This window comes from Artibeus jamaicensis, unplaced genomic scaffold (assembly GCF_021234435.1).
Source record: "Artibeus jamaicensis isolate MK-2021 breed Jamaican fruit bat unplaced genomic scaffold, CSHL_Jam_final scaffold_847, whole genome shotgun sequence".
NCBI lineage: Eukaryota > Metazoa > Chordata > Mammalia > Chiroptera > Phyllostomidae > Artibeus > Artibeus jamaicensis.
In genome coordinates, this window is record NW_026522057.1 from 5,333,733 (window position 1) to 5,355,512 (window position 21,780).

The 21,780-nt window shown below is 49.3% G+C and overlaps 1 protein-coding gene across 2 annotated transcripts; it reads right to left on the reverse strand.

The window, feature by feature from the left end:
- Nucleotides 1-9,443: 9,443 nt before the first annotated feature.
- MFSD2A (MFSD2 lysolipid transporter A, lysophospholipid) lies at nucleotides 9,444-21,651 on the reverse strand. Of its 2 annotated transcripts, none has more exons than XM_037149325.2 (14): nucleotides 21,298-21,651; nucleotides 19,757-19,885; nucleotides 18,195-18,319; nucleotides 14,191-14,314; nucleotides 13,987-14,065; nucleotides 13,473-13,630; nucleotides 12,921-13,011; nucleotides 12,675-12,796; nucleotides 12,392-12,475; nucleotides 11,739-11,822; nucleotides 11,537-11,649; nucleotides 10,989-11,132; nucleotides 10,720-10,896; nucleotides 9,444-9,910 (listed from the first exon to the last, which is right to left on the reverse strand). In XM_037149325.2, the coding sequence occupies exons 1-14, from the start codon at nucleotides 21,388-21,390 to the stop codon at nucleotides 9,847-9,849; spliced, it is 1,587 nt and encodes a 528-aa protein (XP_037005220.1). In that variant the 5' UTR covers nucleotides 21,391-21,651; the 3' UTR covers nucleotides 9,444-9,846. The 2 variants fall into 2 exon arrangements, with proteins under 2 accessions (XP_037005220.1, XP_037005219.1); XM_037149324.2 differs by having other exon boundaries at nucleotides 19,757-19,888.
- Nucleotides 21,652-21,780: the final 129 nt, after the last annotated feature.

Consider the following 21,780-nt stretch of genomic DNA (forward strand, 5'->3'; position numbering starts at 1 on the left):
CTACCAATGACTCAAATTTTCTCAAGAAGCTCATAACAGGAGATGAACTGTGACTCTATGACTATGATTCAGAAATGATGGCCCAGTCATCCCAATGGAATTTGCCTGGTTTTCCACACCCAAAGAAGGTGCAGCAAAATTGCAGCAAGACCAAGACAATGTTAACTGTGTTCTTTGATTGGGAAGCTGTTGTCCACCACGAGTACACCCTTCCAGACCAAGCAATGAATAAGCAGCACTACCTCAATGTTCTTCCTCAGTTGATAGATGCAATAGGCTGCAGCTATGGGCAACTGGTAATTGGCAGCTTCATCACGACAAGGCGCCCTTTCATGCATCACATCCTTTGCAGACGTTTATCCTTTGCAGGAGAAACATCAACTCACCCGAGTGACTCAACCCCATTACAGCCTAGATTTGGTACTCCAAGACTTCTGGCTTTTCCCAAAACTAAAATCACTTTTGAAATGGAAGAGATTTCAGACCATTGATGAGATTCAGGAAAATATCACAGAGCGCTGATAGTGATTCCAACAGGATTTTGCAGAGTGTTTTCAACACTGAGAGAATAGACACTAGGAGAACTGTGTGAGACCCCAAGGTGCCTACTTGGAAGGGGACTGAGGTGTCATTGTCCTATGTACAATATTTCTTGTATTTTGTATATTCTTCAATAAGTGTCTATTTTTCATAGTACATGTATGGCAGGATATTTTCTGGACAGACCTCGTACACCTACAATTTCACATCCAGATAGCTACCTAAGAAAGATTAGTTCATATATTCATAAGGGGCTTATACCGAATGTTCATAGCAGCTTTATTCATAATAGCCAAAAATTAGGCACAATCCAAATATCCATCAACAGGAGAGTGAAACAATTTGTGATGTATTCATAAAATGGAATATTACCAGCAATAATCAAAATTTAAAAATACTAATACATAGAACAATGCAGATACATTTCAACTGACAATGCAGATTGCATCTATCAACTGACAAAAGAGAAGGAAGCCAGACACAAAAGAATATGCTCTATAGGATTCCATTCATAAGAAGTTTAAGAGTGAGCAAAATTAACCTAGGGTAATAGAAATCAGAACACAGCAGTCCCTTCCTTTCTTCAGTTTCAGTTACCCATGGTCATCTGCAGTTAGAATATATAAAGGGAAATTCCAGAAATAAAAAATTGATAAGTATTAAATTGCATGTGTGCTATTCTAATTAGCATGATGAAACCTTACACCATCCGGCTTCATCCCCTCTGGGACATGAATTACCCCTTTATCCAGTGTCTCTGTAATGCATACACTCCCCTCCTGTTAGTCACTTAGTAGCTGTCTTGGTTATTAGATAAACTGTCACGGTGTCCCAGTGCTTGTGTTCAAGTAACCCTTATTTTACTTAATAATGACCCCAAAGTGCAACGGTAATGATGTTGGCAATTCAAATATTCCAAAGAGGAACTTGAAAGTGTCTTAAGTGAAAAGTTAAAAGGTACATTACAATAAGATATTTTGAGGGAGACCACATCACTTTTATTACAGTATATTGTTATTATTCTTATATTTTATTATTAGCTATTATTGATAATCTCTTACTGTGCCTAATTTATAAATTAAACTTTATCATAGGTATGTATATATAGAAAAATATTATTTATAGGGTTTAGTACTATCTGTGGTTTCAGGCATCCAGTGGGTCTCTTGCTCTTTTGGCTTGTTGGCTTCTTGGGCTCTTGCTTTGCCCTGCACAGATGCAAGTGCTCATGGGACTGGCAGATGCTGGGCTGACTTGGGGTGTAGGCCCCGCATGGTTGTAAGCCAACTCCCCGACACAGTGTCCCTTGCTGGGATTCATGCCTTGATAGCCTCCAGCCTTTGGTTTGCTTTGGACATCCAGTGCAGCACTGCATGTCCTGGTCCGCCTCCTTTCTCTTACCCTGAGAGCAGCACATGGAGGCGTGAACTGGGAAGTTCCTCAGGAATGGAGCTTCCCCTGCATGACCTTCTGGAGTGATCTGGCAGCACTCCCCAGACCTCTAGAAAGAAAGCTGCTCCAAGTTGATGGTGACTCTAGAACCCTCAAGTAGAAATCCCAGAGAGGATGGAGACCGGTTTGCATGGCTGGCTTAATCTTCAAAAGGACAGATAAGCAATAATGAGAAATTTCTGGGCGTGGCTTTGGTTTGCAATCTTTTGGAGAGCAAGGGAGGTTCTATGTCTTGCAAAAGAAAAGGGTTCAGAGCAAGAATGCTCCAAGCTCCCTTAAACTAGGAACCCTGTTAATAAAAACCTATTTCCTTCCACACAAATCTTTATGTTATGTGTATGCATGGTGACAAGCAGCCAGACCCCATGCTACCTGGTTACAGGACCTTTCACCAGAAATGAAACAGGCTGACTTGAACCATAATGAATTGTCTGCCAATGGCATCTAGAGGGAGCAGAAGGCTGTTAGCCACAAGGTAGGAATGTTGTAGAGGGCATCCAAACATCAGTTGGGGGTTGGATTAGAAAACCTACATCTCTTCCATTGTGGTGTCTATAACTGGGTCCCTTTAGGCAAGGAGTGGAATAGGTCCTCTCACATACTCCGTCGTCTATTGGTGTTACCATTTTTTATCAAGCCCATGATTTGGTAGCTATAGACTACTGGGGAACTAGCTTTGGCATCTTGGCCCTGGTAAAAGTGAAGGAGGAGGGAAAGACAACTTGGTGGGAAAATGAAAATACCTCTGAACTTGGGAGTGAGACCTAGATTCTATCCTCTTCTGCCCATGACTGTGTGTACCTGGTACAAATTCCTTGCCCCCTCTGAGCCTGGGGGCTAGCCTGGGTTGTTTCCCTGCCTTCCTGAATACAGGCATCCTTTAAGGCTGCATGGGACTCCTGAAGAGGAAGGTATCAGGATGGATGACTGTCATTGTCACAGGTGGGCACAGGTAACCAGGTTCTTGGTGACTGCGGACAAAGAATTGAACTGAACACACAGAGTTTATAGCAGAAAAAGAGAGGGAAGATTTATTAAGCAATAGCATACTCCACAGAATGTAAGAGCAGGCCAACTCCAAGCAGAATTTGACCTCCAGGGCTGGAGGGATTCTATTCTTATAGGGTGGATCTTTCCTGGCTAGTTTTGGTGGGCTATTATTGTACACATACAAGTAGTTTTATTACTTTTAAGCTACTGTGCATGTGGTCTCCCATGATTTCCCTTGACTGGCCACTGGAGAAGGGGGTCGCACAATTTTAACATTATAATGCTATTATAATAAAGCAGGGGTCAAGTAGCATCTTCTTCGCAGGTGCATCCGTGAGTCACCACGATTCAGAGCTTTTCCAGAAATCGAGAACAATTGATCTTAGAACAGGGTCTCTGTCCTTTATCCGTTGTCTTTTATCTCAGCACTGGGGCATCTCTGGAGTTTCCTGCTTTCTAACTATCTCCTGCCTCCTCGTGATGGTAGTGGGAGACTTTAGAGGCTCTAGGTTGCATTCCCCATTTCCTGTGAACCACTAGAAGGGCAGACAGCTCTACCTCACCCTGCTTTTCTGAGCCGAGGTCATCCCAAGACATCTGAGACTCCCCCCATTTTAGAATGTTTTGGGGCGAGGCCACTGTCCACTTAACCTAGGCCAATTTCAATGAGCTCTCTGCCAGACCGGAGGCAATTTCCTGGAAGGTGTGCAATCAGAGCTGACTCAGGGCTGGACCTCTTTGTGGCCACACCCAGAAAGCCCTTTCAGGCTACAGAAATCAGGGGGCTCCTTGATTGCCCTGGAGCTCTACCCTTCCCTGCCCAGTTGGAAGAAGAAAGCTCTGGATCTAGTCCAAAACACTTCTCTAGCTCACTACCTCCTCTGTCATTACTGCTTCTCTGACTCTTCAGTGAGCCAAAGCAGCCCTACCTCGGCTCATTTCTTTGCTATAGCATTTCTAGAGAACCAAAGCAGCCCTGCCTAGGCTCTCCCCTGTTGTTACCTTCTGTCCTAAGCCCTTCTTTGTTTCATGTCCCCAGCTTTAATAAACATACTCTCAAAATTACCTGGACTAGTGTTATGAAATCTTTCCTGCGTGAAGTCAAGAACCCACACACTACCAGCCAGCCCATCTCAGAGCTTGGTCATTAGTCACTGCAGCTGGTCCTGAGGTCAGCCATGGTATTGACCTGCCTGGCCTTGCTGCTTCTCTGGGCCTGGAGCTGAAACACAACTGAGGCCTAGATGTTACCTCTAATTTGACCAAAACTCTCTGTGATCAACACACATGAGGCTTTGTTCCTAAGATTTAAAACGTATATATTTATAAATATATTTATTTATTTATTTTTAGAGAAAGGAGAAGGAGGAAAAAGAGAGGAAGAGAAACATTGATTGATTAATTGGTTGCCTCTCACATGCCCCCAACCAGGGACCTGGCCTGAAATCCAGGCACTTGCCCCAACCAGGAATCCAACCTGTGACCCTTTTGTTACAGAACAGACAGCGAGGGGGGTGGGAGTGGGGGTGCAAACAATATAAAAGACCCCCCTTTTCTCTGGGGGTTCTTCCCCCATAGTAGGTTCACTTTGCCCACCACCAGAGGAAAGACATCTTTCAATGCCAGAGATTGGTAAAAAGGAAAGGAATTGTTTATTTAAAAGTTATAAGGGCTTAGAGTAATGCTTTAATGTCTTTATTAAAATATTAAAGTTCTTTAGAATACCCACAAATGCACACAGTCCTTCCTTCTCCCCTCTGCCCAATCTGGGGTACTGTATCTCAGGAAAGAAGTAGAAGTCTAGTCTGTGATTCAGGCTCCCGGCACTATCAGCTGTGTCACCACCACAATCTCCAGTTAATCCAAAGCCATGTGGCACCTTCCCGTGGCCCCCCAGCAAGAGTCCTTTCACCCCCTTTTCTTTCAGGCAAAATCTCTCCTGCTTCCTAAGCCACGTGGTCCTGACCCTCGCCCAAGTCGAGGGGGTCACCACTTCTTCAAAGCCGTGTGACTCCCCCCTCCGCCTTGCATGGCTGCTGTGCCTGGGCTTAAATCCCAGCACCAGTCTTCCTCTGCAGCCCCATTTCCAACTCCTCCTACAGTCAGTTACACCTGCCAACTTTTCTGTATTCTTCTAGCATTACTGGGCTGCCATAGTAAGTCCCCGCAGGCATGGCCCCATGGCCTGGAGCCAATCATCTCCAAGTTCTCATACAGGCATTGTAACCAGGGCGAGCGGCCTTCCGGTTACATCTTGGGTGGAAGTCACTTCTATCCCCCTGCCTTAAAGCATGGCTACAGCTATTTAACATATCTGTGAAACCAGTTAAATGTTATAGATATGTTAAATGACCATGCCAGAGGTTAGCTGCTAAGCTGTTGCTATACAGAACAGCTCTGAATGGCCCTGCTCCATGTGTCTCATCCCCCAGCTCAGACTTTCGGTGAGGACGTCCTATATATATATATTTTTCTAATATTTTCTGAACACCTTGAGTTCTGGACCACATTACAAATCTCTATTTGGCCTGCCCCCCTTGGCTACACCCTGTTAGACTTTGGGTCATAGGGCAGCACTCAATCCATTGAGCCACACCTGCCAGGATAAGATTAACCTTTGTATAAACCTGGCCCTCGACTACCTACTCTGACTTGTCCAATTAGGAATTATATGATCAGGTCACCCTGTAAGGCTACTTTTCTTTAGGTTTATTACAGAGCCCCTTTTTTGTCCACATCTTGATTTAACATACGACTCTCCTACTTAAAAACTCATCAATGGCTTCTTTCCGCTGTTAAAACCAATATGCTTAACATGCCCTACAAAGCCCTTGTGCCATCTGCCTCTGCCTTTGTTTTTCAAATAATGTAAATCACTTTCATTTAAATCACTTTTGTTTAAATCTCTTTAATGGCTCCTTGACTGTTCTCAGATTAAAATTTGAACTCTCACTGTTGGCTACAAGGCCAAGGATGATCTAGTTCCTGCGCACTTCTCCAAACTCACCTCACACCTCCTGTCCTCTCATTCACTGCACCTTGGCCATACTGCTTCCTTTCAGTACATGAAATACATCAAGCTCTTTGCTACCTCAGGGTCTTTGCACTAGCAGTCTCCTTGTGGGGTAAGCGGAGGCAGCCTGGCTTCCTCACCCAGGTATCTGGGTAACTACGGGGAGCAGTGTTCCCATAGCCTTGGAGGGGACTGATAACCAGTGTTCTCATAGCCTTGACATTGGGTCCAATAAACTTTTCCTATCATATGAAGTGAGCTCACATGCGCAGAATTATGTTATGTTATATAATTTCTGGCATCTTGCTGGCTTTGTTCCCCTCTAGTACTTAAACAGGTAGGCAGTCCCTGCTTGGGGTGATGATGATGAGACACACAAGGGGACAGGTGCCACAGTGGGTGCCGTACTGGGGAGCAAGGGCTATAGCAAGAGACATGCAGATAGACATGTAGCTTGCAGTGTGTGTGGCTCGTCCACCCATGAATAAAGGCATGCCCGACATCCCAATGGCTCCGTGAATAAAGGCATACCACACACCCCAGTGGCTCCGTGAGTATTTTTTCTTCTGTGCAAATACCATGAACCTGCCTGGCCTTGAAGGGCGGCAGCACACTCCCCTACATGCAATGCTTTTCTGGAAGGTCTTGGGATGTCTGCTAACTCTCCTCCTTTGTGCTTCAAAATAAACATCACTTTCTCAAAACATGCCTCCCTCAATTTAAAATAACCTTCACAGCCCTGGCTCAGTTGGTTAGAGTGTCATCCTGTAACCAAAAGTTGGCAGGTTTGATTCCTGGTCAGGACATAACCTAGGTTCTAGGTTCAATCCCCAGTCCAGGTGTTTGAGGGAGACAACCCACCGATGCTTCTCTCTTGCATAGATATTTCTCTCTTTCTCCCTTCCCCTCTCTCTGAAAGCAATGAAAAAAAATGTCCTAGAGTGAGGATTTAAAAATAAGAATAATAACCTCACACAGTTTCCTCTATTACATTTTCCTGCTTCTTTCTTTTGTGGTGCTTACTACAATCTGAACTTATTTATATGTCCATTCATTCACCATTGGTCCCCATTGAGAATGTAAGTACTGCTTTGTTTGGCACTCTATTTTCAGAGTGTAGCCGGAGCATGACACATAGTAGGCCTGTTATAAATATTTGTTCCATAAATGGATAGCCAAGGTCACAAAGCCAGTCAATGACAGATTTAGAATTCCTCCTTTGCAAAGTCAAAGATGTTGCCCCTTTCTTCCAACAGGTGGAGCCAAAGCTACATCTGGTCTTTAGCAGGGATGGGGGGGTGGGCAAGGTTTTTTGTAGTAATGCTGGATTCTAGTGTAAAGAAAGTCAAGAAAGCACTTCTCCCCAAGGATGGGTAGATATGAGCTGTCTGGAAGGACCCTGAAGTAGCCAATGACCCAAGGGGGTTCTGGGACATCTGACTACTTCCTCGCTTCTCCCACCTGTACCAAACTATCTCCCAGTCAGCAGGGGTCTTTGAAAAGAACAAAAGAAAAAAAGAACAATTTTCTGTGAGCATGCACCTAGAGAGAGGAGAGGGTTTTCAGTTCAAGGTCCCTATTGTACAGTTGAGGGGAGCTGAAGCCAGGAGAGAAGCATGGTAGTGGGTCAGTAGGAGGTGGGTCTGGCTCACAAAGCCCTCTTGTCATAGCTCATGTCTATTTAGCTCCACAAACCCCACTATGCCTAGGCCATGGTCTCATGTGGGAGACCATGGTGAAGTTGGGCATGGAAATCTCAGAGCTGCCCCCGGGGGTAGGAGGGTGGAAATGGCATGCTGGAGCCAAGACACACTGGACTGATGTCTGCCAGGGGACCAGAGGCCAGAGGTATATTCCCTAGCTGGGCAGGTGGCCTGCAGAAAGGACTCAATCTAAATCTGGGGCTGGTGAGGTCAGGAGTCTCAAACTTCCTCCAGAAGGCCACAGTGACTCACAAAAGGGTTTGTACTCGGGAGAGCTATTTGGTTATCTTGGGTAGTTTGCAGAAGAAATGTGAGGTCCAATCAAAGGCAGAGATTAGTGAGAATGCTCATTTAATCATCCCGATAAGTAACTGTAGGGCTGGGAAAGAAGCAAGTGTGAATGGTTTTAGAAATTAAATATTTTTAAAAACAGGACTTGGTTATAATTAACTAACTGAACTGATCTTTATTAAGTGCCTGTTAGTATTACTTTATAAATTTATAAAAGTGACTTGGCAGAACTTCATTAGCAAAAATTGGAGCCCCATACCCAAAGTTAAAACCAAGTCCAAATAGTCTTAAGTGCCCCTCTTCTCTGGGCCTCATTTATCTATTTATACAATAAAGCCAAGGTGTCAAACTCGTTTTCACCCAGGGCCACATCAGCCTTGCAGTTGCCTTCAAAGGGCCGGATGTGATTTTAGGACTGTATAAATGTAATTACTCCTTAACTAGGGGCAAGGAGCTCGGCGCTGCTGCCGGGTAGAAACAAGGTGCTGGGCCACATAAAACAAGGTGGAGGGCCGATTTGTCCAGTGGGCCTTGTGTTTGCCACCTGTGCAATAAAGAGATTAGACTGGTAGTTCCTGATCCTGACAGCTTTGCTTTTTCCGATGTTTGGAGCTTGACTTAAGTGTATAAAACCCAGTAATGTGCTGAGGCAGGCTCCTACCCATATGCAAGAGCCGATTGTTAAATTTTCAGGAATTTCGCAAGATAGTACAATGGTTGGTAACTTGAAATTGGCTATAGTGGGAGTATTTACACCATGGATATAGGCAAATGCTCTAAACTAGGCCTTCCCCCAAGCCGTCCTCCGCCCTGCTGGAGGTGATCGCCACCAGCATACCAGTGAGACCCCTCTTTACCTGACACACATATACCCAGCCAGGTACATCCTCACCTTTCAACACTGTCATTAACAATTGTGAAGAAAGGATCACAGGTCTCTAGGACCCCAGAGGGCCCCAGGCACACAAAATTGGTCCCAGCACAGCCAGGCCCACAAGCTCAGGCACAAACAGGGGGCAAAATACAACGTGCTGGTGTAGGCAGAGCAACCGTGTGACAGCAGGTAGGTCAGTCGTTAGCATACACAGGGGAGCAGAGGTTGGTGGTGAATGTGCTGGAGTCACACAGACCTAAGATGGAATTCCAGTCAGGTGCTCTTGGTGAGGGGATGTTAGCCACATCCCTCTTAGCACTGGAGCTCTCGGTTTCCTCATATTAAAATGGGGACAAATTCTGACTTGACAAGACGATTTCCAGGATTAGGTGAGAACACAGGCAAAGTGAATGCAGAGCCTCTGCACCACGCCTGATACAGACGGGTGTTTAGTTAAATGTTGGCTAATGCTACCACCACAACTCATTTTCTGTGCCCAGGGCCCCTTCAGCTCAGTACTCCCCCTCTCTGAATTTTGGCACAGAAGGGCTCAGTGAGTGCTGAAGGACAAAGAAACAGCTCCGTTTTCCAGCTTTTATGAAAATTAATAACATTAATAGCTCATAGACATATACACATACACACACTTTGCTATGTACAGTCATTAAGTTATTAATTAGTCTCTGTATAAAATGTTTCTACATTAGTGTTCGGGGCTAGGCCCCATCAGTCCTTGGCATATTCACAGTAGCAGCCCCAGGGCTTGGCCCTGTGGGCATGAAGAGGGAAGCAGGCAGCTGTGTGAATAGCCTGCCCCCAGGTGGGAATAGGAGGTGTCCTGGACTGAGTACTCTCATCTTTGGCTCCCTTTCTGGCACTTGGAGACCCTTTCTATCAAGGGAGCAGGCAAGCAGACTCAGATTCCTCCTGTGGTCCAGCAACTTGCGCCCTGTACTTGGCAACTTCAGGCAACGCAGCAAGTCCTAGAGGATGCTGGCCAGTTCTGTGGAGTCTGTGTCAGAGCAGCCTGAGCTGCTGGCCTCTTCCCTGCAAGAGCCGGAGGAGAAGGGTTAGAAAAACCATCCTTACCCCTCCCGTGCCCACACCTGCCTCATTCCTCTCGTAATCTTGGCCCTGCAGTTTTAGCCAGCTGTCGGGCAAGTCTAAAACGCTCCCCTCCTCAGCACAGACACAGCTGATTGGTCTGCTCTCTGTACTTGCTACTCACAAGGCATCACAAGCCCAAGGACTACGCTCTTGCCTAGGCTGGCTGATGGGCTGGAATGACCTACTCCACCCTACCCTCTGGTCTCCTGAAAGGCAGGCTCAGGCCACACCTGAGGTGCTGCATGCCAGGAATACAGTGAAGAGGGCAGGGTGTGGAGTCAGAATGCCAGGCCTCAAACCCGGCTCTACCCTTTACCAGCCAAATCAGTCAGTCTTCCTGATTAAGCCTCAGTTTCTCCATCTGCAGAGTGGGACTCACTGGACTCTGCGGCACCTAGGGTTGTTGGAGGACTACAGAGGATCATGAAAGCACAGTCTCTAAAACATACTCCTCGATGGCAGAAATTTCAGTTTGCTTCATTTACTAGAGCAATGCCTACCACATAGCAGGTTTCCAATAAGCCTTTGTTGAATAAATAGATGTAAAACCATGTGGTATGCCACTTCATGTTCAAGAAATATCAGCTGCCACTGCCATAAATTGGCAGAGGGCAGGGGTGGAAGAGGAACCGTCAAGGGAAAGGGCATGGGAAGGAAGTCTGGACATGGCCACAGGAGGCACGGTCTGAGGACTTAGACTGGATGATGCCCCTCCTCCACCTCCCTGTCCTCTCCCTCCCTGCACTCACCTCAGAGCCTGTAGGGCCTTCTTGTTCTCCAGCCGCTTCTCCTCGTCAATGGGGTACAGCTTGAAGAGCAGCAGGCCTAGCAGGATGAGGGCTATGGGAGCCATCGTCACCAGCATCTTCAATGTAAACCTGACAGATGCCGGCTGGAAGCAGCCACCAGTCTGGTACCCGGCAAAGCTGTGGAACCCAATGGGAAGGCGAGTGGTGAGGAATGGGCACCTGGGGCCTGTACCTGTCCAGCACTGTCCCAGGCCCCCCAACCCACTCACTCAAGACTAAGGGTAGAGATGCCCAGTGAGACTCCAGAGGCGAATTTGGTGAAGAAGACATAGAAGGAGAAGAAGATGGGCTCGGTCCCATGGGCTTCAGGCTGCTTCAAGTGGAAGTCGTCGATGACATCAGGCAGCATGGACCTGTACAGAGCAGGGCAGCCATGGTGACCTGCCTGCCTAGCCACCCAGGACCCTGCTCGCCCATCTGGCACCTCTGTCTGTCAATGAGAAAAGGGGGTCCTCTGGGAGTTTGCAGCCCCATGGACACAGCTCAGTGAGGAAATGGCAACTTCCTGTGATTAAGGCCTCCTTCTCCATGAAGTAACCCCACCCTCGGGGCTCCGCTGGGCAAGCAGTGTACAGACCAGACTTAAGGCCCCATCTCCCCCCATAATTAGGTGTTTCTGCACAGTCCACAGCCTGTACAAGTGCATGGGAAGATCAATCCCATACCCACAATATGGATCCCCAGAATTCTCCCACAGGAGCTTCAGAAGTGGGAGTAGGGGGCTGGGTAACATACCCAGGGGGGCCTATATACCTACCAGGGCAGTAAGAAGGCAGCTGCTACGCTGATGCCAGCGGCCACAGCTACCACATATGTAACAATCAGGTTACTCTCTTTGAGGGCCACCAGGATGAGAAACGGCACTGCTGACTAGGGAAGGGGGTGCAGAAAGATGAGTCAGCTGGGAGGCTCCCACCAGCACACCCCAGCCCACGCACTAACCCTTTGGTCCCACTCACTGAGATCCCAATGTATACAGCCGTCTTCTTGCCAAACCGGGTTAGAAACCACTGCCAGATGGGAATGGTGAATGTGGCCGAGAGCTGTTGGTGGAAAAGGGGTTAGGGATGGGGGTTAGAGCCATGGAACCCCTCCTGCCCTTCCCAGGACCCCAAAGGTGCTCCCAGCTCTGCCTAAGAGCAGCCAGAGAACATCATCGGGCAGTGAGGAAGTGGACAGGCACCGTCCATGGCTACCCAGCAGGCTGAGAGCAGGTCCTAATCTTAACTCCTGCTTCTCTGAGCACAATTGAGCCAGTGTTCCCAAGCTCCTGGCCTCCACCTCTTTGCTCTTGTTATCTTTTCTACTTGAACATTTAACCCCAAACTCTTTCTTTTCCTCCCAGTGTTACTGAGATGTAATTGACACACACCATTTTATTAGTAGTTTAAGGACACAACATAATGACTGGATACACGCACCCAAACTTTTTCAATCCAACCTAAGCAGCTGTGGGTCAGATCCAACCTAATTATTTTTGAGAAACCTCCCTCATCCCTTCATGACCTTGGGTCAGTCTGGTAAATACTCTCTGACTCTCCCAGGAGCCTTCTCACAGCCTACTGCCACTTCAGCCTAGGCTGCCCACCCACCCCCAGGACCCCACACGCACCATGATGGCTAGGAGCAGGTTCTGGAATTCATTTCGGAAGCCCAAGGTGTAGGTGCAAAACAAGGCAAAGTTACCCTCCACCAGCTGGGAGATGTGGCATGAAAAGGAAAAAGAAACACAAGGGAAGATGTGATACTGGGACTGAGCCTCCCTAGACATTTCCTGTGCTCCAGGGACCTCTGCTTACCCGCCCCCAACTCCACCTGTCTCTCCAGCTCGTCACATCCTGAGTCCTTGGTCCACCCACTCCCCGCTAGGCTGAACATGTCAGCCCCCCACTTACCATGAAAGCCAGGGAGGTGAAGAGAAAGGCGGCAATGACCTTGATATATGGGCCGTGGCTCATGACCAGCCGGAGGCCCCGAAAGAAGGATATCTGCTTGGCCTGCTGAGTTTCATAGGGTTCTGGGAGCCAGAGAGGACAGTAAAGAAGGAGCAGAGGCCCCTCCCAAAGCCTGAGGCCCAGGCAGAGGGACAAGGCCATCCTGTGCTGGGGCCTGGACCCCACTGCCCCCTCAGGGCTCCTCACCTCTCTGCTCCCTCACACCTACAACCAGGATGACGGCACAGATGACATAGATAGAGGCGATGACCCCTGCTGCCATCATGTATGCATTTTTCTATAAAGGAGGATAAAGGCAACATAGAGAGACAGTCAGCCTGTTCTCATCCCAACTCAGCAGCTCCACATAGTAACCCTGGACCAGTCCCTTCTACTCTGAGGCCTCACTGTCTCCACCTGTGAAATGGGAGAATCATCCTGAGCCTGCTGCTGCGTCCCAAGGCTGGGCAAAGTGCAGTGGAACCAAATGTTAAGAAGCCCAGCTGTGGAGTCTGAGAAGCCACAGTTTAAATCTCCCCAAATCTAGTTTCTACAACTCACTAGCTCTGTCACCCTGGGCAAATTACTTAGCCTCTCTACCCTTCAATTTCTTTATTTACAAAATGGACATAGTAACAGCCTGAATATCAAATGCCCAACATTTAACACATATTAGCTATTATTACTATTTTGAGGATGGCTGCAAACCACCCCATTGTTCCTCAACTCCCCAAAGCCCTGCCCCGACAGGGTCCTCACCGTCTCTCTGAGTGAGGTGCTGCCGTGTGTGCGGTTGGCACCTTCTGCAGCCAGTGCCAAGCCATTGGGGTCCTGAAGACAAGGCATATCTGCTTGGCCAACAATTTGCCCTTGGATCGCTGTGCCCAGAACTGTGCCCAGGACCTCCATAGTCATCCCTGAGCAGTGAAAAGAAGGTCTTTTGGAGGGGACTCATGGCTTCTGGGCCCCTAGGAAGGTAGGTCAAATGAGAAGTAGCCCAGTTCTAGTCTCAGATGATGGTAGCAGCTCCAGGTAGGGTCGCTGTAGGGTGGTAGGGCAGATGGCACCTTGGCCTAAACTGATGACCTTGTTCTGTGTGACCTCTGGCTAGTCCCTACATCTCTCTGATCTCACCAGAGCCATAAGGGGATTGAGTTATTTTTAAGATGGTTTCATACCCACTCCCAGCAAGGGAAGAAATGTGGCAGGAGGGCCAGGGAGCAGGGGACCCAGGGTTCCTTGTCGGGGGCATCAGTAGGCAAGGGAAACTTACGGTAGGCAGTGGCTGAATCCCGCTCACTCTGTTCTGTGCTGATGAACATAGTGAGAGCTGAGTAGGGAACGTGGAAACACTGTCATGGAAGAGAGGCCCTTAGCCAGTCAGACGATGGACACATGTGGCTTCAGGCACCAGGGAATGCCCCCAGGGACTGCCCCCACCCCTGCCCTGACACCCAGGGGAGGTGCCCACACTCACCGTGACCAGGGTCTCAAACAGGCAATAGAAAAGCAGGTACCATAGGACCTGGCCTGGTGAGAAGTCAGGCACGAACCAGATGAGGAAGTAGGCAATGATAGCCAGGGGCGTAGAGAAGATGATCCTGAGGGGAGGGAGAATATATATACATATATAAAAAGTTCGGCCTTGAAAAGGACTGAAATTCTGCTCTGACAGGTGTGGCTCAGTAGGTTGGGCGTCATCCTGCAAACCTGAAGGTCAACGGTTTGACTCCCAGTCAGGGCACAGGTCTGAGTTGCAGGCCAGGTCCCCAGCTGGGGGTATGCAAGAGGCAACCGGTTGATGTTTCTCTTCCTCTCTTTCTCTCTCCCTGCCCCTCTTGCTAAAAATAAATAAAACCTTAAAAAAAAAAAAAGAATGATGCCCTGTCTGGTGTGGCTCAGTGGATTAAGCATCAGCCTATGAACCAAAGGGTCACTGGTTTGATTCCCAGTCAGGGCACAGGCCTGGGTTGCGGGCCAGGTCCCCAGTTGGGGCATTCAAGAGACAACCAGTGATGTTTCTCTCCCTCCCTCCCCTCTCTCTAAAAATAAATAGAATCCTTTAAAAAAAGAATGAAATTCTGGCCCTGGCTGGCATAGCTCAGTGGATTGAGCATGGGCCTGCAAACCATACGATCGCGGTTTGATTCCCAGGCAGGGCACATGTCTGGGTTGCAGGCCAGTTCCCAGCAGGGGACTCATGAGAGACAACCACACATTAATGTTTCTCTCCTTCTCTCCTTCCCTTTCTCTCTAAAGATAAATAAAATAAAATCTTAAAAAAAAAAAAAAACTCTGACACAGGCGAACCCTGAAGACGTTACGCTAAGTGAAATAAGCCGGACAAAAGGACAAAGGCTGTACGAGTTTACTTTTTTGTAGTCAAGTCATAGAAACCAAAAGTAGAATGGCGGTTGCCAGGGGCTGGGGGAGAGGAGGAATGGGGATTACTGTTTAATTGTCTAGTTTCAGTTTGGAAACCTGACTCACTTTTGGAGCTAGATGGTGGTAACAGTCACACAACGATGAGAACATACTTAATGCCACTGAATTGTACGCTTAAAAATTGTTAAAGTGGTCAATTTTGTTAGGTGTATTTTACCACAGAAGTCATATAAGCATATTATAAGGAACCCCAGCCAATGTGACTCAGTTGGTTGAGCATCGTTCCAGACTGGAAGGTTGCGGCTTCGATTCCTGGTTAGGACACATGCTGGGGTTTGCAGGGGCATGTGCTGAAAGCAACTGATCAATGTTTCTCTCCCACAGTGATATTTCCCTCTCTTTCTCCCTCCCTCCCCCTCTATAAAAGTAAAAATGACTTTTCAAAAAAAATCCCCACCATATTATAAGGTGATTAGTTGCTATGGGTTAAAGAAATAAAGCAGGCTACATGGGGATTGGGAGTATGGGGGTGCAATTCACACAATTCAGGGTAGCCTTCCTCGAGAAGGTGACATCTTTGCCGACACCTGAATGAGGGGAGGGAGTTGACCTTGCGGATGTCTAAGGCAAGAGTGTGCAAGGCAAGGGGAAGAGTTAGTGCAACATCCTCAGGCAGGACCCAGCAGGTCTGAGGCCAGTGGGGCTGGAGTGCAGTGAGCATGGGAGATGCGATCATGACATGAGTTTGGAGAGGAAATGGGGCACCAGGTCATGTGGGACCACACAGGCCAGTGTGAGGACCACAGTTCTAATTCCTCGTTGAAGTAGTTTTGAGATAAGGAAACTGGTATTAAGATGTAGAACAGTGCTTGGGATAGTGTTTGCTGTGATTATCACATCAGGAAAGGTCGGGGGGGAGTGTAGGCTCACAGCTAGGGAGCTGCGGAGAGCGCTGGGCTGCGGGGAGACCTCAGGTCCCACCCCGCTGTATCTCAAACCACCCCCCCACACTGCTGACATCCCGCCTCTCATCACTCTCATCAGGTGGCCTTAGGAACTCCAGGGAAAATGTCTGTTGGAAGTCTTCTTGGTCTGAGGCAGGGAATTTAAATAACGGCTGAGGGCAGATCTGGCCTAAAGCCAGCAAGGAGAGCGAAACACTGGGCTCAGGAATCCAGAAAGGCCCAGCCTCTTCCTATACTGACAGAAGGGGTGTCAGGTCCCAGGCCTGAGGAGGGGCCCAGGTGCTAACTGCATGGACAGGGAGGAGGTCACATATACTACAAGGCAGCCCTTCAGCCCGTGAGTGGTCCAGTGTGCCTTCAGACAAGGCTAGTGGTACTACTCAAGAGGTATCACCCAGGCAGGTGAGGACATACACTCATCAGAAACCGCAGCAACTTCAACAAGCCAGCTGCCACACCTGCCTAGGGAGAGGCCACAGGGAGGGCCTCCCCTGTTCTCCCTCCCTGCCCTCCTTCACCCCTCCCAAATCTACGTGTCTCCTCAGAGAACAAGAGCATCAGCTTTGGCTAAACCCTCCATCCTCCTCCCATAGGCGGCTGAGCAGCTGATGAGGAACCAAATGTGACTGAGAGTAACCTGGGCTGCTAGAGTGCCCGCCTCTCATTGGCTGGGCCTCATGAGGAGATGTGGCAGCAGAGCCCCGCCTCCCACCAGCTGCCAGGGAGGCGGGCACAAGGCCTAGCTTCCAAGGTGGCTTCAGCCAGGGTGGCTCCAGTCCACGGGGAGCTTTGAGTAGCCTGCCCAGGTAAGGCAGACTGTCCCTGCCCTCTAGCCCAGAAGTCTAGATCAAAGGCCCCAACCTGGGCCTCAGCCAGGGGCTGGCAGGATTGCAGTGGGGGCGGTTGAGGGGGGCAGATCGTGGGAAAGGAAGCTGTGGGGGAGAGGCAGGGGCTTATGGGAAGAGCTTTGAAGGCTGAAGGCCGGAGACCAGGTATGGGCACCCCTGGGGCAGGAAGGCGCCCACTTGAGCATGGATGGGCTAGAGATGAAAGGAAATATCACCCCCCCACCCTACCAAGCAGGATGTCCTGGAGGGAACCAAAGCTCCAGCCTGTCAGCCTCTCCTGTGTGTCTCCCTTTTCTGTCTGATCTGTAGCGCCACCACCCCCACCTTGCCAGATAGTCTGAGGCTGAGTACTCCAGGTTTTGTACCAAAGGGCCAGAGGTTACGGGTCTGCTTTCCAGTCTTGTCCCACTGGGATACATTCTGAAGGGGTGCCAAATTATATATTACTTAATGTGTGCCAGGCACTGTTCTAAGTATTTTACATATAAAAAAAGGAAAACCTTGAACAGCCCTGACCAGTGTAGTTCAGTTGGTTGGGCCTCATCCCGTAAACAGAAAGGTCACTGGTTCAATTCCCAGTCAGGGCACATGGCTGGGTTGCGGGTTTGGTCCTGGCTGGGGCTCATGCAAGAGGCAACCAACTGGTGTTTCTCTCTCATACTGATGTTTCTCTCCCTCTCTTTATCCCTTTCTTCCCCTTCTCTAAAAATAAATAAAATCTTAAAAAAATAAACACACACACACACATTTAATCCTCACCATAACCCCATGAGATGGGCATATTATCATTCCCATTTTACAGATGAAGAAATTTGAGACTCAAGAGATATTAAGTGACTTGTCCCCAGGTTGCACAGCTGTGAATGGTGAAGCTGGTATTCAAAATGAGTGAGGCTGGCTCCAGAGTGTTAACTCTCAACCACTATGGAGGACTACCTCTTCCACTATGGGAAGTGAAATGGGAAAAGTTAGGAATCCAGCTTCATTGAAGGGAATGGACCTTGGGAAGCAATAGGGTTTGGGGGAGGAGGGGACTTGCTCAATCTGACAATTTGGCCAGCCTGGGAATGAACTGGCAGGGCATCTCAGGACCTATGCCTGGGGTAGCTGACCTTGGCTGGAATTTCAACACTAGGCTTGTTGTGCCATTCCTTCTCCTCACCCCTCAGCCTGCGACAGAGCACATGGAAAAACTGAAGGGTAGTAGACATGCCAGACTGTAGGGAGATAGACATGCCAGAAGTCCTGCTTTCTGCCACCTTAAAGGAGCCCCTTCTACTCACCAGGGCATAAGGCGGCCCAGCCTGGTCCAGGAGGATTTGCTAATGCAGAAGCCCACCAGGGGGTCTGTGAAGGCATCCCAAGCTCGGCCCACAAATAGGATGATGGAGGCAGAAAATGGGTCCACCTGAAACAAGGAACAGGCAAAAGATAACCCCTTCATCTTTCTACCTACCTCAGTCCTCACTGGTAGGCAAGAGCAGGGGCTCCCTCCCCACCTCAGCCAGGCCCCTGGCAGTCTGTGCTGCTCTTACGCAGGCCTCAAGTATCTTCACTTGCCTTGACAGTAGTGACAATAGCAATTTTCTGATAGCAGTAGCACTGTGTGCCTCCTTAGAAACTCTCCCAGATCTGTCCCCTGATATCCTCCCCTTCCCTGCCGCCTTTGAAAACACTCCCATTAACTAAAATGAATCCAAAATCACTTCCCTGACTCCTTTTCACAGCCCTGAACCCCCAACCACCTGACACCAGAGTTAGTATTTGCTGTTTGACTACAGTGGACCTCAACTTCCCCATCTGTAAAATAGGAATTATGATCCCTATCTTATGGTTCAAGCTCTATCTTGGATGTGAAAAAAAACTCATGCTTTTAAAAAGTGGCCTGTCACTGCCCACTTACTGTTCTCTCCCCCCAAACGGTCTAGGCCTGAATAGACAGCTTCTCTGGGCTCCTTCTCATCCCTCAAGGTCCTATTATTGCTATTGCTCCAGGAAGCCAGAAAACTGGTGGCCTCTCCCACCGGCAGTCTCCCTAATCTGACTTTTCCAACTTTAACACTACAATATAGTTTTGCACGGTAGTTGCAGGTTTCTCATATTTGTACTCCATTCAGGGCGCAACCCATGAAAGTTGCTTGAAAACTAGCTGCTGAACATCATTTGTTCTTCCTGGGACTCAGTATCCATAAATAGATACAACTAAGATGCCCAGCTTGCAATGTCAGATACTACATAGAAAAGATGGCCAGTGTGGGAGCCCTGAGAGCTGTGGTTGTTCTGCCTCCCACACTCCCATTCAGACAAGGTGAATTCTCAGGATGCCAGGCTTCTGGCCAACGCTTCTCAAAGCACAGAGGAGCCCTGCTTCACCCTAAATACCCCTCCCAGTCCAAGACCCTGTGTATGGGGGCACCCTAATCAGTCTAGCACTGGAGGATGCCGACATGCCTCTCTCTGCTCCATAGGTGAAAATGAGATGCACCCTATCCACACGCCTGGCATTACCCACCAACCCCAGAGCCAAACCAGCGGACTGCTTGCTGTCCAGCTGTGGACATGGTGTGCCAGTCTCTTCCAAGAACAGCATCAACAGTGGGCTCCCTCACAGTACCACCAGCCCCTCTAGGATCTGTTCCTCTTGCCAGATAGGAGGAGTTGCCTGACCTTACCAGCTAAGACTCCTGGGGCAGATAGACTTCCCTTCCAGATACTTTCCAAAGCTTTGTTATTTCTTATCCATGGTGACTCTGACAGGCAGCAAAGAAGGGATTCCTGGTCCCATTTTACAGATGGGGAAAACCTCAGGATGCTACAGGAGCCCTGATGGTCTCAATCCACTCACCTGAGCCACATCCAACAGGTAGATCTGCAGGAAGAACCCCAGGGCACAGCCTGTCACCTGGTAGGGAGCCCCCCCAACTGCATAGCAAAGCTTGTTGCAAATGGACAACTGTTGTTTCTTCTTTGGTTCCTTCTGGGAAGAAGAGAAAAACATGAAAAGAGATTCAAGATCTTGGTCTCTGTCCTAGAAGGTTCCAGAGTCAGGACATCCCTCTAGCCAATTCTGCCAGGAAAAACAAGTCTGTCTTGTCCTATTCCCACCCAGCTAGATAGCACTTCCCACAAGAAAAGAAAGGTATTCTCTATCGGTAGGAACCTGGAAGAGGGGAATCAATACTGAGAAAGTTTCCCCTAAACCACCCTACCCTACCCACCCAACACCCAGATTCTCATCAGCCCACCATCCCTAAAAACTGAAGGCCTCACTCATCCTCCTTTCCAGATTGGAAGGAGAACATGCTTCATCGGTGGACCTGTCTCTACCCAGTACCAACTGCCACAACTTGAAAATCCTCTTGCTGCCAAGTCCTCAGCAAAGTAGCTCAGCTCCTGATCTCATTCAGATCCAGGACCCACCTGCGTACTGGGCAAAGGCTCTAGAGAGCTGTGGGGGCCCAGCCCAGCTGGCTGCTGGCACAGCTGTTCCTTCCAACTGTCCCAGAGGATCCCTGGCCCCGGTGGGCAGCCAGAGCCCCAGGCAAATCCAGGGGCTGTCCTACCCTTCCTTAGCTCTAGGGAACCTTGGAGAGGAGGAAAAGCAGGGCTGGGCTCTCTCTGGGTGTGCCACCAGGGAGATAGAGTTTGCCCAGGGAAAAGTAAAGATTACTCATACATGGTAGCAGCTTAATTGCTCACTCCTGCTCTTCCCTAGAATTAAAAGAAAAAGAAATCTATTGCCTGGGATCCCTCCCTGGGCCACCTGATTTCACTTCGTCCCTCCTTATGTCCAGAAAGCTGGGGATGGTACCGAAAGTCAAGATGTACAAAGCAGGAGCAGGAGCCCCTACATGACCCCCTCCAACACACACACACACACACACACACACACACACACACACACACACACGCGCCTGAAGAATGCGGCTCCTTTAAGAGCAGAGTCCTTGCTCTTATGAATGAACTTAAGCAGCCCTCATAGAGTTGAGGGAAAGCGGAGGTTGGCCTGCGGGGAGTAGGGGGTGAGAGATGGGGAAGCAAGGGGCCTTTCCCAGATTTCTGGGGTCTGACTTCTAGAGTCTTCCTGGCTTCTAAGCCACTCGTCACAGAAGAACGAAAAACAGCTAGACAGAGCCCGGGCACCACGTGGAGCTGCCAGCAGGGCGCTCCGCAGAGATTCAGAAAGAGGGTGGACAAAAGGCAACGCTAGCGTCTGCAAAACTCCATCACCCCCAGGGCACCTCTGGTCTCTCTTCTGTCCCTGGGCCCGTGTGTTCCCAGGTAGCCGAAGATGTTCCAAAACCAGGTTTATCCTTCGACTGCCCCACCAGTCTATGCCCCCCCACCCCTGCCCTTTCCCCTCCACCCGGGGTGCTGAGTTCTTACCTTCACCTGGGCTGGGCGTTCACCCGTTTGGAGGATGCTTGCAGGCAGCAGCCCTGCTGCGGAGCCAATCTCGGCGCCCTCCCCTTTGGCCATGACCCGCGGGCCACGCCGCCTGGTACCCGGACGCTGGGATGCTCTTCCGCCGCTTCCCACTAGGTCTGGGATCGGGTAGTAACAGCAGCAGCCACAGGCGCCGCCACAGTCTCGGTGCACTAGTGAACCCGGCCCCGGCAGGCTATCCAAGCGACACTACCCTGGAGTCCCCCTCGCACCTCTTAAAGCCTGGGCCCCGCCCTCTCGGAGTCAGCCAATCCCGGAGCCCTGCTGCCCCGCCTCCAGTTAATCTGCTTCGGAAGCCGGCTCCCAGTCGCCCGCCCAATCAGCCCCAGAAGTTAATTTAAGTGCGTTTTGAGGCCGAGTTCTGTAAGGCCGGATCTTGCCACCCGGATAAAGGCCCGGAGGGCTACCTGACACTCACCAGGA